The sequence below is a fragment of the Babylonia areolata genome, chromosome 30 (genome assembly GCF_041734735.1).
Source record: "Babylonia areolata isolate BAREFJ2019XMU chromosome 30, ASM4173473v1, whole genome shotgun sequence".
Classification (NCBI taxonomy): domain Eukaryota; kingdom Metazoa; phylum Mollusca; class Gastropoda; order Neogastropoda; family Buccinidae; genus Babylonia; species Babylonia areolata.
In genome coordinates, this window is record NC_134905.1 from 25,561,375 (window position 1) to 25,578,874 (window position 17,500).

General features: G+C 47.5%; 1 protein-coding gene across 1 annotated transcript in view; it reads right to left on the reverse strand.

Annotated features, from left to right (window-relative positions):
• Nucleotides 1–17,500, reverse strand: part of LOC143275499 (unconventional myosin-XVI-like) — a 61,496-nt gene that overhangs the window by 17,915 nt on the left and 26,081 nt on the right. Inside the window, exons 15-26 of the mRNA XM_076579650.1 lie at nucleotides 16,915–17,029; nucleotides 15,815–15,959; nucleotides 14,584–14,683; nucleotides 13,090–13,207; nucleotides 10,837–10,908; nucleotides 7,862–7,997; nucleotides 5,983–6,058; nucleotides 5,105–5,254; nucleotides 4,358–4,451; nucleotides 4,032–4,065; nucleotides 2,958–3,076; nucleotides 1,304–1,464 (exon numbers count right to left, since the gene is read on the reverse strand). Coding sequence (XP_076435765.1) covers nucleotides 1,304–1,464; nucleotides 2,958–3,076; nucleotides 4,032–4,065; nucleotides 4,358–4,451; nucleotides 5,105–5,254; nucleotides 5,983–6,058; nucleotides 7,862–7,997; nucleotides 10,837–10,908; nucleotides 13,090–13,207; nucleotides 14,584–14,683; nucleotides 15,815–15,959; nucleotides 16,915–17,029 — 1,320 coding nt within the window. The remainder of the gene's footprint in view (nucleotides 1–1,303; nucleotides 1,465–2,957; nucleotides 3,077–4,031; nucleotides 4,066–4,357; nucleotides 4,452–5,104; nucleotides 5,255–5,982; nucleotides 6,059–7,861; nucleotides 7,998–10,836; nucleotides 10,909–13,089; nucleotides 13,208–14,583; nucleotides 14,684–15,814; nucleotides 15,960–16,914; nucleotides 17,030–17,500) is intronic.

A 17,500-nucleotide genomic window follows, 5' to 3' on the forward strand; every position in this document is an offset into this window, starting at 1 on the left:
GACACATGTGTTGATATTATGAAGTATACACACACTGACATTATGCTGATATGTTGAAGAGTACGCACACAGACAGGTATGTTTATAAGTTGATGTATACACACACTGAATTAGTGTTGATATTGTGAAGTATAAACGCAAAGGGATGCATGTTTCTATGTTGATGTATACACTGAGTTGTATGTTTCTATGTTGAAGTGTATGCAGACACACTGAGATGTATGTTGATACAGAGAAGTATACACACATTGAGATGTGTATTTCTATGTTGAAATAATATACAGACCAGCAGTCACACAACACGACTTTAGCAGCATCCTTTTGGGAAACTATGTTTCTATGTTGATGTATACACTGAGTTGTATGTTTCTATGTTGGAAGTGTATGCAGACACACTGAGATGTATGTTGATACACAGAAGTATACACACATTGAGATGTGTATTTCTATGTTGAAATAATATACAGACCAGCAGTCACACAACACGACTTGGCAGCATCCTTTTGGGAAACTATGTTTCTATGTTGATGTATACACTGAGTTGTATGTTTCTATGTTGAAGTGTATGCAGACACACTGAGATGTATGTTGATACAGAGAAGTATACACACATTGAGATGTGTATTTCTATGTTGAAATAATATACAGACCAGCAGTCACACAACACGACGTGGCAGCATCCTTTGGGAATCTATGTTTCTATGTTGATGTATACACTGAGTTGTATGTTTCTATGTTGAAGTGTATGCAGACACACTGAGATGTATGTTGATACAGAGAAGTATACACACATTGAGATGTGTATTTCTATGTTGAAATAATATACAGACCAGCAGTCACACAACACGACGTGGCAGCATCCTTTGGGAAACTCCGTCTTTTGGGTAACGGTACAAACATTCATTTAGAAAGAAAAGAAAGAAAGAAAAAGAGAGGGTTTGGAAAAAAATATCTCTTTCGTTTTATTTGTCTGTGTATTTGCGTGCCTGCCTGTTCGTATGTGCGTGTGTGTGTGTGTGTCTGTCTGTCTCTCTTTCTTCCACTCTCTCAGTTTCCCCCCCTCTCTCATCCCTCCCCCTTCTCTCTCTCTCTCTCTCTCTCTCTCTCTGACTCTGTCCCTCTCCCCCCCTCTCTCTGTCCCCCCTCCCCTCTTCCCCTCCCCACTCTCCCAGACAGCCAAACACACAAGCAACACAACATAACACAAAACACAAAAACACAAAAACAAAAAAACAACAACAAAAAAAAAACAAATGAAACCAGCAGCAGACAGGAAGGAAGTTCGCCACGGGAAGTGACCGACCCTGCTGTCCTGCCTGGACATGCGCAGTTTCTTGAAGAAATCGAAAGGAGACTTAGAGGGCTTCATCTTCCTGGACACCCGCTGCCTGGCGCTGGGCGAGATGGACCCGGTTTTGGTCAGGGCAGCCTGGAAGAGCTCCTTCACCAACAGACTCTCGCTGCCTGGAACACACACACACACATACACGCGGACACACACATACACACACACACACACACACACACACTCACACACGGACACATACACACACACTCACACACGGACACATACACACACACACACACACACACACACACACGCACGCACACGCACGCACGCACACACACACACACACACACACACACACACACACACACACACACACACACACACACACACCACACACACACACACACACACACACACACACAGCATTGAATCGTGCTGAATAGCTTTGTATTATCTTGTATCTTGTATTGTCTTACTACTTTCGTGTATTTATGGCGTTCATTTTTCTCCAGTTTCCTATTTACGTGTATTTTTAAGTTTTACTTTTCATTTTCTGCAGCTTTCTATTTCACGTGTATTTCTAAGTTTTACCTTCAATTCATCTGAAAAAGAGCTATGCGTGTGTGTGAATCACTGTTGTGTAAACGCTTTGATTTGTCTCTGCACAAGATTCAGCGCAAAATAAAACTTTGTTGTTGTTGTTATATTCCTTATGTAGCGGACTCTCAGAACACGTATGTCGTTTTAACAGCTCTCCTGAGAACGCAAAATTTTAACACTGAATGCATTTATTTGTTGTTGTTGGGGTTTTTTTTGTTGTTGTTTTTTGTGGGGACAGCCTAAAATCGGTTCTTCCACTGCCGGTCAGAAAGGTGTTATTACGGAATCTGTTATTTTTTGCTGCTGCTGTTGATGTTGTTGTTGTTGTTGATGATGATGATGTTGATTTTAGATAGATGGCCAGATCTCGTATCGTATCTTCCATCTTGTGTGGAGATACATCTTTTATCTTTTGCCTAGGGGAGAGATAAATCAATAACGACAGGGTCTGTTTTCACGTCTGGGGAATAGGAGTATCCGCTAAACTGAAGAACGAACCGGAAATGTATGTGATGGGCGCACGGGTTTGTTTTTTTTGGGGTTTTTTTTTTTTAGTGTGTGTGTGTGTGTTGTTTTTATGTGTGTGTGTGTGTGTGTGTGTGTGTGTGTTGTGTGTGTGTGCTGAGTGTGTGTGTGTGTGTGGTGTTTATATGTGTATGTGCGTGCGTGCGTGCGTGCGTGCGTGTGTGTGTGTGTGTGTGTGCGCATGTTTGTGTGGCCTCTCCATCTATGTTTCTCTCTTTCTTTTGTCTGTCTCTCTCCATCTCTTCCTCCCTCTCTCTCTCACACACACCACACGAACACACCCAAACACACATACACATATAAATACAAACACACACACATACCCCCTCCACACACACACACACACACACATCCACACACACACACCACGCCAACACACCCCCATCCACACACACACACACACACAAACACCAACACCACCACCACCACCCCACACACACACCCGCCCCCCCCACACATGCAAACAAACACCAACACCCCCCACACACACACCTCCACCACCACCACCACCACCCACACACACACACACACCCATACTCACTCCTCATGACGAAAGCCAAGGCGTTGCGCAGAGTGTCTCTGTTTTTCTCAATGATGCCGTCCACACTGTATTGAACAGCTCCAGCATAGTGGACCACAGTGAAGCTGGTGCCGCCATACCTGGGAGTCTTGTACACGTTGTCATGCTTCTTACCTGTCAACCACGTCAGTCATAGCTCAATAACCAGAGGAAGAGGAGGAGGAGGAAGAGGAGGAGGAGGAGGAAGAGGGGGAGGAGGAGGAGGAAGAGGAGGGGAAGAAGAAGTTAGTGCCGCCATACCTGGGAGTCTTGTACACGTTGTCATGCTTCTTACCTGTCAACCACGTCAGTCACAGCTCAATAACCAGAGGAAGAGGAGGAGGGGGAGGAAGAGGAAGAGGGGGAGGAAGAGGAAGAGGGGGAGAAAGAGGAGGAGGAAGAGGGGGAGGAAGAGGAAGAGGGGGAGGAAGAGGAAGAGGGGGAGGAAGAGGAAGAGGGGGAGGAAGAGGAGGAGGGGGAGGAGGAGGAAGAGGGGGAGGAAGAGGAAGAGGGGGAGGAAGAGGAGGAGGGGGAGGAGGAGGAAGAGGGGGAGGAAGAGGAAGAGGGGGAGGAGGAGGAAGAGGGGGAGGAAGAGGAGGAGGGGGAGGAGGAAGAGGGGGAGGAAGAGGAAGAGGGGGAGGAGGAGGAAGAGGGGGAGGAGGAGGAAGAGGGGGAGGAAGAGGAGGAGGAAGAGGAGGAGGAGGAAGAGGAGGGGAAGAAGTTAGTACCGCCATACCTGGGAGTCTTGTACACGTTGTCGTGTTTCTTACCTGTCAACCACGTCAGTCATAGCTCAATAACCAAAGGAGGAGGAGGAGGAGGAAGAGGAGGAGGAAGAGGAAGAGGGGGAGGAAGAGGAGGAGGAAGAGGAGGAGGAAGAGGAGGGGAAGAAGTTAGTACCGCCATACCTGGGAGTCTTGTACACGTTGTCGTGTTTCTTACCTGTCAACCACGTCAGTCATAGCTCAATAACCAAAGGAGGAGGAGGAGGAGGAAGAGGAGGAGGAAGAGGAAGAGGGGGAGGAAGAGGAGGGGAAGAGGTTAGTACCGCCATACCTGGGAGTCTTGTACACATTGTCATGCTTCTTACCTGTCAACCACGTCAGTCATAGCTCAATAACCAGAGGAGGAGGAGAAAGAAGAAGAGAAGAAGAGGAGAAGAAGGAGAAGAGGAGGAGGAGGAGAAAGAAGAGGAGGAGGAAATAAGATGAAGAGGAGAAGGACGTGGAGAAGAAGAGGAAGAGGAGGAGGAGAGGAAGAAGAAGAAGACGAAGACAGACAGACAGAGACAGAGAAAGAGTGACAAAGACAGAGAGACAGACAGAGACAAGAAGACAGACAGACACAGACAGACAGACACAGAGCACGTGCACACCACCCACCCAGGTAGTAGTGGAGCTTGGTGGCCAGAGTCTCGTCAGACGCCTTGGGAAAAGTGCTCTCTTCGTCCAGCAGGTCATAGACCCCCGTGTTCTTCTGGAACCAGGAAGCAGGAGGGTGGCAGAGTGGTTAACACGCTCCACTACCAGTACCAGAGTCTGGGTTCGAATCTCGCTCTCGCCCTTCTCTCTTCAGTTTGACTGAAAAATCGAACTGAGCGTTCAGTCGATCGGGTGAGACGATAAACCTAGGTCCCGTGTGCAGAAGGCACTTGACGCAGTGAAAAAGAACCCACGGCAACGAGGGTGTTGTCCTCTTGACAAAATTGTACAGGAGAAATCCATTCTGATAGGTACACAAAGACATGCATGCACTCAAGGCCTGACTAAGCGCGTTGGGTTATGGCTGCTGGTCAGACATCTACCCAGTAGATGTGGTGCAGCGTATGTGGGTTTGTTTGAGTGCAGTGACGCCTCCTTGAGAAACTGAAACTGAAACTTTAACCATTTCTCTCACGCACACACACACCAACTCCACCCCCCCTCCCCACATCCCCCAAATTCCCCCCAATGTCCCCCACACAGGGGGAAGTCCACAAGGACAGGGGGCACTCCCTCCAATCCACACCTTCATCCCCCGCCCCCCCCCGCCCCCCCACACACAATCAAACACCCAACCCACATGAAGAACCCCACCAACCACACATACACACACAAACACACCCCGCACCCTCATCCCCCCCAACCCACCTCCATGAAGAGCTGGATGACCTGCTGACTGGAGGGAAAGTCCACAGGGACGGGGGGGACTCCCTCCGCCAGACACTCCTGACGCTCCTCCTCAAACACCTGCCTCTGGTAGTACTGCTGCAGCCTCTCGTTGGCCACGTTGATGCACATCTGTCCACGTCACACACACACACACACACACAGGCACACACAGGCAAACACAGAGGCACGCACACACACACACACACACACACACACACACACACACACACAGACACACAGGCGCGCGCACACACACACACACAGAAGCACGCACACACACACACACACACACACACACACACTCACACTCACACACACAGAGGCACACACACAGAGGCACGCACACACACACACACACACACACACACACACACACACACACACACACACACACACACACACACACGCACACACATTTTTCTTGTTGAGGTGATAAAGTATCCTAAATTAAGAATTATGTATTCTGTGCGCACACACGCACGCACACGCGCACACACAGGCACACACACAGGCACGCACACATACACACACACACACAGGCACGCACACATACACACACACACACACACAGGCACGCACACATACACACACACACACAGGCACGCACACATACACACACGCGCGCGCGCGCACGCACGCATGCACCCACGCACGCATGTACGCACTGGAGCTCAAATTCACAAGACAAATATCAGACACTTTTTCATTCTGATTTCTGGATATTTTTCAAACCTTGACTGGAGCTCAAATTCACATTAAGACAAGTGCGTGCGTGTGCGTGTAAGAGAGAGGAGGAGACCGACATGCAGACAGGTACAGATTTGATTTCAGATTTGCAGGTGGTCGGCTAGTCTTACCTGTTCAAATCCGTTGGAGTGCAGGTTTTCAAATCCAAAGATGTCCAGAATGCCAATGGTCAGTTTCTCTCCGGCGCTGAAGGAAGAGTGAATGACAGTCATGTAATCAACGAGTCAATCAATCGATGTATCGATCGGTCAACCAAAGTTAATGCTCAATCAGTTGAATCAGTGTTGTTGTTGGTGCTGTTCATGGTTGTTTGTAACTGTTCTGAATGATAATTTTTTTTAAAAACGAACAGCAGCAGCAGCAGCAGTAGTAGTAGTTGTAGTAGTAGTGGTAGTAGAAGTAGTCGGTCAACCAAAATTTCAATCAAATTGCATCAATGATGTTGTTGTCGTCGTCGTCTTTGTTGTTACTGTTCTTAATGATGATTAAAAACAACAGTAGTAGTAGCAGAAGTAGTGGTAATAGCTGTAATTTCATTTCACAAACCGCCTTTTCATGTAAAATATGCTGAACTGAACTGATCTGTGCAAAGTAACCACCGACATGTAAAAAACATGCAAACAGCAGGGACAATGCTAAAAACACAGACATACAGAAAACAGACAACTCGACACAGACAGCACAAAAAATACTGACAATAAAGACAGCACAAAAAATACAGACATTACAGACAAACAACACAAAATACACAGACAGCACAGACATTCAGCACAATATACACAGAAAGTACAGACAGACAACACAAAAATACACAGAGTACAGACATACAGCACAATATACACAGAAAGTACAGACAGACAACACAAAAATACACAGACAGTACAGACATACAGCACAATATACGCAAACATTACAGACAACACGACACAAAATACACAGACAGTACAGACAGACAACATAAAATACACAGACAACACAAACACAAACACAAAATCACAGACAGTTCAGGCAGAAAACACAAAAAATACACAAAGTACAGACAAACACAAAATACACAGACAAACACAAAATACACAGACAAACACAAAATACACAGACAACACAACACAAAATACACAGACAAACACAAAATACACAGACAGACAACACAAAATACACACACAACACAACACAAAATACACAGTACAGACAATATAAACAGACAACACAAAAAACACAGACATTACAGACAGACAACACAAAATACAGACATTACAGACAGACAACACAAAATACAGACATTACAGACAGACAACACAAAATACAGACAGCACAGAAAACAGCAAGAAACACAAACGGAAAAAACCCAAAAAAACAACACAGACAGCACAGACGACACAAACAACAACAAACAGCGCAACACAGTCACAGCACAGAACAGTACAGACCAGCCAGAAAGGAGGAACATGAAGAAGGAAGAAGAAGGAGAAGAAAATGATGAAAAAGGAGGAATAGAAGACGAACAACAACAAGAACAAGAAGAAGAAGAACAACAACAACAACATGAGGAAGAAGGAGGAAGAGAAAGAAGAAGCAGAAGATGAAAAAGGAGGACAACAACAACAAGGAGGAGGAGAAGAAGAAAAAGAAGAACAAGAAGAAGAACAAGAACAAAAAGACGACAAAGAACAACAACAAGAAAGAAGACAAAGCGGATACTGACTTGTCATCGAGAGGAGGAGGAGGAGGAGGAGAAGAAGAAGAAAGAAGAAGAAAGAACAACAACAACAACATGAACAACAACAACAACATGAACAACAACAACAACAACAACAACAAGAAAAAGAAGAACAACAACAACAACAACATGAACAACAACATGAACAAAAACAACAACAACATGAACATCAACATGAACAACAACAACAACAACAACAACATCAACAACAACAAGCCAAAAGAGGAAACAACAACAACATGAACAACAACAAGCCAAAAGCGGAAACGGACCGGTCCTCCAGCGGAGCCACCATCTGGTTGATGCCGTTGACGATCCAGGCGAACAGCCGGCTGTAGACAGCCTTGGACACGGCGTGCACGTTGTCCCTGCACTGGGCAGGGGTCAGGGGCTTGCGCAGCTCTTCACCTGTGTGCACGTGCAGTGCTGGTTGGTGGTGTGGTGTGGTGGTGGTGGTGTGGTGATGGTAGTGCGGTGGTGGTGGTGTGGTGGTGGTGGTGTGGTGGTGGTGGTGTGGTGTGGTGTTGTGGTGGTGGTGGTGTGGTGTGGTGTTGTGGTGGTTGAGGTGGTGGTTGAGGTGGTGGTGGTGGTGGTGTGGTGGTGGTGTGGTGGTGTTGTGGTGGTGGTGTGGTGGTGGTGGTGTGGTGTGGTGGTTGTGGTGGTGTGGTGTGGTGGTTGTGGTGGTGGTGTGGTGGTGTTGTGGTGGTGGTGTGGTGTGGTGTTGTGGTGGTTGCGGTGGTGGTGGTGTGGTGGTGTTGTGGTGGTGGTGGTGTGGTGTGGTGTTGTGGTGGTTGTGGTGGTGGTGGTGTGGTGTGGTGTTGTGGTGGTGGTGTGGTGGTGTTGTGGTGTGGTGTTGTGGTGGTTGTGGTGGTGGTGGTGTGGTGGTGGTGGTGGTGGTGTGTTGTGGTGGTGGTGGCGGCGGTTGTAACGTCCTCTTTGTGTGCAAAGTCACCACTGTACCTCACGTGGTGAGAACGTCCTATGTCTGTGCTGAAGTTACCACTATACCTCACACAGTGAAAAAAATCTTCTGTCTGTGAGTGCTAAAGTCACCATTGTACCTCGTGTGTCCTGTGTGAGTGCTAAAGTCACCATTGTACCTCGTGTGTCCTGTGTGAGTGCTAAAGTCACCACTGTACCTCGTGTGTCCTGTCTGAGTGCTAAAGTCACCACTGTACCTCGTGTGTCCTCTGTGAGTGCTAAAGTCACCACTGTACCTCGTGTGTCCTGTGTGAGTGCTAAAGTCACCACTGTACCTCGTGTGTCCTGTGTGAGTGCTAAAGTCATCACTGTACCTCGTGTGTCCTGTGTGAGTGCTAAAGTCATCACTATACCTCGTGTGTCCTGTGTGAGTGCTAAAGTCATCACTGTACCTCGTGTGTCCTCTGTGTGAGTGTTAAAGTCACCACTGTACCTCGTGTGTCCTCTGTGAGTGCTAAAGTCATCACTGTACCTCGTGTGTCCTCTGTGAGTGCTAAAGTCATCACTATACCTCGTGTGTCCTCTGTGAGTGCTAAAGTCACCACTGTACCTCGTGTGTCCTCTGTGAGTGCTAAAGTCATCACTGTACCTCGTGTGTCCTCTGTGAGTGCTAAAGTCACCACTATACCTCGTGTGTCCTCTGTGAGTGCTAAAGTCACCACTATACCTCGTGTGTCCTGTGTGAGTGCTAAAGCCATCACTATACCTCGTGTGTCCTCTGTGAGTGCTAAAGTCACCATTGTACCTCGTGTGTCCTCTGTGAGTGTTAAAGTCATCACTATACCTCGTGTGTCCTGTGTGAGTGCTAAAGTCATCACTATACCTCGTGTGTCCTGTGTGAGTGCTAAAGTCACCACTGTACCTCGTGTGTCCTGTGTGAGTGCTAAAGTCATCACTATACCTCGTGTGTCCTGTGTGAGTGCTAAAGTCACCACTATACCTCGTGTGTCCTCTGTGAGTGCTAAAGTCATCACTATACCTCGTGTGTCCTGTGTGAGTGCTAAAGTCATCACTATACCTCGTGTGTCCTGTGTGAGTGCTGAAGTCACCACTGTACCTCGTGTGTCCTCTGTGAGTGCTAAAGTCATCACTGTACCTCGTGTGTCCTGTGTGAGTGCTAAAGTCATCACTATACCTCGTGTGTCCTCTGTGAGTGCTAAAGTCACCACTGTACCTCGTGTGTCCTCTGTGAGTGCTAAAGTCACCACTGTACCTCGTGTGTCCTGTGTGAGTGCTAAAGTCACCACTATACCTCGTGTGTCCTGTGTGAGTGCTAAAGTCACCACTATACCTCGTGTGTCCTCTGAGTGCTAAAGTCACCACTATACCTCGTGTGTCCTGTGTGAGTGCTAAAGTCATCACTATACCTCGTGTGTCCTGTGTGAGTGCTAAAGTCATCACTATACCTCGTGTGTCCTGTGTGAGTGCTGAAGTCATCACTATACCTCGTGTGTCCTGTGTGAGTGCTGAAGTCACCACTGTACCTCGTGTGTCCTGTGTGAGTGTTAAAGTCACCACTATACCTCGTGTGTCCTGTGTGAGTGCTAAAGTCACCATTGTACCTCGTGTGTCCTGTGTGAGTGCTAAAGTCACCACTATACCTCGTGTGTCCTGTGTGAGTGCTGAAGTCATCACTGTACCTCGTGTGTCCTGTGTGAGTGCTGAAGTCACCACTGTACCTCGTGTGTCCTGTGTGAGTGCTAAAGTCATCACTATACCTCGTGTGTCCTGTGTGAGTGCTAAAGTCACCACTGTACCTCGTGTGTCCTGTGTGAGTGCTGAAGTCACCACTGTACCTCGTGTGTCCTATGTGAGTGCTGAAGTCACCACTGTACCTCGTGTGTCCTCTGTGAGTGCTGAAGTCACCACTGTACCTCGTGTGTCCTATGTGAGTGCTGAAGTCACCACTGTACCTCGTGTGTCCTCTGTGAGTGCTAAAGTCACCACTGTACCTCGTGTGTCCTATGTGAGTGCTGAAGTCACCACTGTACCTCGTGTGTCCTGTGTGAGTGCTGAAGTCATCACTATACCTCGTGTGTCCTCTGTGAGTGCTGAAGTCACCACTATACCTCGTGTGTCCTGTGTGAGTGCTGAAGTCATCACTGTACCTCGTGTGTCCTGTGTGAGTGCTAAAGTCATCACTATACCTCATGTGTCCTCTGTGAGTGCTAAAGTCACCACTGTACCTCGTGTGTCCTCTGTGAGTGCTGAAGTCACCACTGTACCTCGTGTGTCCTCTGTGTGAGTGCTAAAGTCACCACTGTACCTCGCGCAGTGAGAACGTCCTCAGCCAAGGCCGACGCCAGATCGTCGTAGGGAACTCTCAGGAGACTGCACACTGAAACACAGTTTTTAACAATTCTCACGTCATGTTTGTCAGTGAGAAAGACATACATACAACTGCTTGAAATTTCAGTTATTGCATTTTGAAGGACGAGCTGATAGAGTATATATTACGTTATCGATGTCGAGTCATTGTTTGATAAACTGTGTATATCTGTATTTCTGTCTATCTGTATCTCTGGTCTGGCTTCTTGTCTGTTCCACACCTCGTCTCTCTCTCTCCTCTTCCTCTCTTTCTCCCACCTCCACCTCTCTCTCTCTCTCTCTCCCTCTCCCTCCCTCTTTCCCCCTCTCTCCCACCCCCCCTCTCTCTCTCCCTTTCTCTCTCCCTCTCTCCCTCCCTCTCTCTCTTTCCCTCTCTCCCATTCCCCTCCCTCTCTCTCCCTCCTCTCCATAACTATCAGAAACGCAGAAAGCCAGATTGACAAACACAATTGGGCCAGCACAGTTAAACACTGCTTAGACATATATGGATTTTCAGATATTTTGGTTGAATGGAGGAGTTGGAAACGAAAACGCATTCATACAAGTTTTTAAACAACGCATAATAGACTGTCATGAACAAGACTGGTCAAATAAACTATTTGAAAGTGACAGATACTCTACATATCGCTGTTTTAAGTCATTGTTGCAACCAGAAAAGTACATTTCTGACATAACTATCATTAAGTTTCGTACTGTCTTTGCTAGATTTAGGCAAGGCATAAGTGATATAAATTTGCACATAGGTACACAGTAAGGTCAAACTCCCGCCCTTCCTGCAACGCTGAAGACGACGAACGCCATTTTCAATTAGTATGTCCACTGTATCAGTTAATCAGTGAAAAATACCCAGTGAAAATTTTCAGAAACATAAATGAATACACAGACTCAGCGTTACTCTTACAAAATGAAAACAGGCTTTTGACTCGCTCTGCGGCAATGTTTAGTTATTATGCCGTAAAAAAGAGAGAAGAAGAAATGATATGATTATATAACTTTTCAAAAACCGTAAAGTTACTGCAGGAAATGTTAGGAGCTAAAAATCTTTGTCTACCTTTTCAGTTATGAAATGTTGTGTCCATGACACTGGTCCCTTCCCCCTTTATTTTCGGTATTTTGTGTGTCTCAATTGTATGTACTTTCTTTGCAAACACGTCGGTGGCCTTGCAGTAAAATATTTCTGAGTTCTCAGTCCCCCGACAGGCGCAATAGCCGAGTGGTTAAAGCGTTGGACTTTCAATCTGAGGGTCCCGGGTTCGAATCACGGTGACGGCGCCTGGTGGGTAAAGGGTGGAGATTTTTACGATCTCCCAGGTCAACACATGTGCAGACCTGCTAGTGCCTGAACCCCCTTCGTGTGTATATGCAAGCAGAAGATCAAATACGCACGTTAAAGATCCTGTTATCCATGTCAGCGTTCGGTGGGTTATGGAAACAAGAACATACCCAGCATGCACACCCCCGAAAGCGGAGTATGGCTGCCTACATGGCGGGGTAAAAACGGTCACACACAAGCCCACTCGTGTGCATACGAGTGAACGTGGGGGTTGCAGCCCACGAACGAAGACGAAGAAGAAGAAGATGAGTCTCCCCCCGCCCCCCCCCTCTCCCCCCCTCTCTCTCTCTCTCAAATCCACATTTTTTGCATTATGTCATTTCCGTTTGGCCCTGAGGACTGTATGTAAAGAAGCATGCATGCTTATTCCACTTCCCTCATTAACTCTCCATACGAACGGCGAAAGAGACGACGTTAACAGCGTTTCATCCCAATTACCATCATCAAAATATTGCAAGCGGAAGGCTCTTATACTGAAGAGGTGAATGTTGACAAAGAATACCACAGTTCTGACGACGGAAGCTAAAGGTTGGGTCATTCAGACACCCACAGGACATCCGAGGGGTCTGTGTAGAGGAGAAGAGAGGACTGGCCGTACTGAGTGAGTTAAAACAAAATTGTCATCGTTATCGTTATCTCTCTCTCTCTCTCGGTCTATCACCAATCTCATTCACCCTTTCAGTCAAAAATGTTATGATTACAGAATCAAACACAAATTAGGGCATTTTGATTTAGTTACGAACTGAAGTCACCAATTTGCGTAAACAGACCATAAATACATCAACAACAAAAACAAACAAACAAACAAAACTATTCTTGTTGCAATAAACCTAGTAAAAATGGGTAGGTATACTGCACCTTTCCGAAGGATACCCGGGTTTGCGGGGGTACACACTTGGCCATCTGCATGCTGGGTGAAGGTGACGTCACCAAGATGGAGGACGGCGGCCACTGTGGTGGCCATGTTGGTAATGTCCTGTCCACAGTCAGTGATTCACAGTGTGTGCGTGTGGGGGGGGAGGAGGGGGAGCTGTGTGCGTGTGTTTGTATGTGTCTGTGTGCGTGTGTGCGTGTGCGCGTGTGCGTGTGTGTGTGTGTGTGTGTGGGGGGGGGTCTGTTGGAACAATAGAGAGGAGGACGGAAAGAGGAGCAGAAGGGGCAGGAAAGAACGTTTAAGAATTGTAGCCGGAAGAAATATTTCTGATATAAATATTACTCTGTCCTGTCCAGCATACAGTGGGCCCTCTCCTCAGCCGGAAGAAATCGTGTCAGCATTTTCTTTTCTTTTTTCTTTTAACACACACACACACACACACACACACACACACACACACACACACACACACACAAGCAGCAGCAGTAGTAATAGAGGTAGCACCAGCACCAGCACCAGCAGTAATAATAGCAGTAGTAGCAGCAGTAGTAGTAGTAACCCACGTACAGAGAAAAGCCCACAAACAGTAGTAGTAGCAGCAGCAGTAGTAGTAGTGGCAGTAGTAGTTGTAGTATCAACTCATGTCATGAGAAAAGCCCACAAACAGTAGCAGTAGTAGTAGTAGTAGTAGTAGTAGTAGTATTAACTCACGTCATGAGAAAAGCCCACAAACAGTAGTAGTAGTAGTAGTAGTAGTAGTAGTAGTAGTAGTAGTATTAACTCACGTCATGAGAAAAGCCCACAAACAGTAGTAGTAGTAGTAGTAGTCATAGTCATAGTAGTAGTAACTCACGTCCTGAGAAAAGCCCACAAACAGTAGTAGTAGTAGTAGTAGTAGTAGTCATAGTCATAGTAGTAGTAACTCACGTCCTGAGAAAAGCCCACAAACAGTAGTAATAGTAGTAGTAGTAGTCATAGTAGTAGTAATTCACGTCATGAGAAAAGCCCACAAACAGTAGTAGTAGTAGTAGTAGTAGTAGTAGTAGTAGTAGTAGTAGTAGTAACTCACGTCATGAGAAAAGCCCACAAACAGTAGTAGTAGTAGTAGTAGTAGTAGTAGTAGTCATAGTAGTAGTAATTCACGTCATGAGAAAAGCCCACAAACAGTAGTAGTAGTAGTAGTAGTAGTAGTAGTAGTAACTCACGTCATGAGAAAAGCCCACAAACAGTAGTAGTAGTAGTAGTAGTAGTAGTATCAACTCACGTCCTGAGAAAAGCCCACAAACAGTAGTAGTAGTAGTAGTAGTAGTAGTAGTAGTAGTAGTAGTAGTAGTAGTAGTAGTAGTCATAGTCATAGTAGTAGTAGTAACTCACGTCATGAGAAAAGCCCACAAACAGTAGCAGTAGCAACAGCAGCAGCAGCAGTAGCAGCAGTAGTAGCAGCAGTAGTAGTAGTAGTAGTAGTAGGATCAACTCACGTCCTGAGAAAAGCCCACAAACTTCATGCAGTCTTTGACTTCCAGAAGTTTCTGCTGGGCACTGCTTCCACCTGTGCCTGTCCCAGCTGACTGGAGATACCTGTGGAACAGACGTGAATACCTGTGGAACAGACGTGAGTACCTGTGGAACAGACGTGAGTACCAGCGTCAAGGAGTGATGGCTCAGTGGTAACGCGTCTGCCTAGGAAGCGAGAGAATCTGAGCGCACTGGTTCGAATCCCACAGTCTCCAGTATTTTCTCCCTCTGCTCTAGGACCTTGAGTGGTGGACTGGACGCTAGTCATTCGGATGAGACGATAAACCGAGGTCCCGTGTGCAGCATGCACTCAGCGCACGTAAATGAACACACCTGGCAACAAAAGGGTTGTCCCTCGCAAAACTCTGTAGAAAAATCCACTTCGATAGGAAAATAATAAAAAAACCGGAAGGCAGGACAAATACCCTAAAAAATGAGTGGCGCTCTCAGTGTAGCGACACTCTCCCAGTGAGACACGCTGACCAGTGGGACAGACACACAGACGTATCCCACACATGCACACACAGGCAGTGCACGTGACACCCGGCTGACCCTACTATCCTGTCCAGCATTCACTGGGCCCTCTCCTATTGACCAGCGAGACACACTGACCAGTGGGACACACAGAGACTTATCCTACACATGCACACACAGGCAGTGTACGTGACGCTCGGCTGACCCTACTGTCCTGTTCAACATGCACTGGGCCCTCTCCTAATGACCAGAGAGACACACTGACCAGTGGGACACACACAGAGACTTATCCTACACATGCACACACAGGCAGTGCACGTGACGCTCGGCTGACCCTACTGTCCTGTTCAACATGCACTGGGCCCTCTCCTAATGACCAGAGAGACACACTGACCAGTGGGACACACAGAGACTTATCCTACACATGCACACACAGGCAGTGTACGTGACGCTCGGCTGACCCTACTGTCCTGTTCAACATGCACTGGGCCCTCTCCTAATGACCAGAGAGACACACTGACCAGTGGGACACACACAGAGACTTATCCTACACATGCACACACAGGCAGTGCACGTGACGCTCGGCTGACCTGTACTCTGTCCTGTTCAGCATGCACTGGTCCCTCTTCTATTGACCAGTGAGACACACTGACCAGTGGGACACACAGAGACTTATCCTACACATGCACACACAGGCAGTGCACGTGATGCTTGGCTAACCTGTACTCTGTCCTGTCCAGCATGCAGTGGGCCCTCTCCTCAGGCGTGGCGCCGTGCAGCAGCCAGCAGAAGATGTGGAAGTTGCCCTCCTTGGGCCCCTGCTGCACCACACGGGACTTCTCCAACAGGTACTGGTGCAGGTGACCTGGGCATCATCGTCACCATCATCGTCGTCGTCATCGTGATCGTCATCGTCGTCGTTATCATAATCATCATCACTCCATGCCGTTCTGGGCACTTTATATTTCGTAATCATCATCATTATCATCAATCAGTGCCGAGTTCATCTTCCTCCTCCTCCTCCTCCTCATCACCATCATCATCACCATCGTCATCACCATCGTCATCGTCGTCATCATCACCACCGTCATGATCATCACCATCGTCCTCGTCATCATCATCATAACCATCGACGTCAACATCATCGTCATCAGCATTATCACCATCATCGTCATCATTACCATCATCGTCAACGTCGTCGTCGTCATCATCTTCATCATCACCACCATGATAATCATGGTCATCACCACCACCACCACAATCATCATCACCACCATCATAATCATGGTCATCATCACCACCACCACCACCATCATCACCACCATCATAATCATGGTCATCACCACCACCACCATCATCATCATCACCAACACCATCACCACCACCACCACCATCATCATCATCACCACCACCATAACCATCATTATCATAATCACTAATCACGTCACAGTAAATACACCCCCTCAAAACACGCCCCTGTTGACAGGGAAGCAGGAAGCACCATGCCGGGTTTTCCACAGGGCCAAATCAATGCTCACCCCCCAGCACACAGCCACCAGGGGTTTTCCACACACCCAATAGGGGTTTTCCACAGGGCCAAATCAATGCTCACCTCCCAGCACACACCCATCAGGGGTTTTCCACAGGGCCAAATCAATGCTCACCTCCCAGCACACACCCATTAGGGGTTTTCCACAGGGCCAAATCAATGCTCACCCCCCAGCACACAGCCACCAGGGGTTTTCCACAGGGCCAAATCAATGCTCACCCCCCAGCACACAGCCACCAGGGGTTTTCCACAGGGCCAAATCAATGCTCACCTCCCAGCACACAACCATCAGGGGAGAAAACCAGCTCCAGGTACTTGGCGAAGCGACTGGAGTTGTTGTTCATGGCAGTCTGCGCGTTCCCGAAGGCTTCCAGCAACGGGTTGATCTGGGTGAGGAGACAGCATTGTCATTGTCATTGGCATCGTCATCACTGCGGACAACGGCGACAGAACACAAAATACAGAATACAGCGCGCGCACACACACACGCGCGCGCCCACACACACACACACACACACGTGCGCACGCGCGCGCGCAAACACACACACACACACACACACACACTATCACTTAAGTGGAAGACGTTAAACTGAAGGCTACACACACACACACACAAATATCACTTAGTGGAAGACGTTAAACTGAAGGCTACACACACACACACACACACACACACACACAATCACTTAAAGTGGAAGACGTTAAACTGAAGGCCACACACACACACACACACACGCACAGGGAGGAAGGGAGAGAGACAGACAGAGAGAGAGAGAGAGAGAGAGAGAGAGAGAGAGAGAGAGAGGAGCTGACAGTCAGTACAGGCATCATGACCAACAAACCCAACACCCCACCCA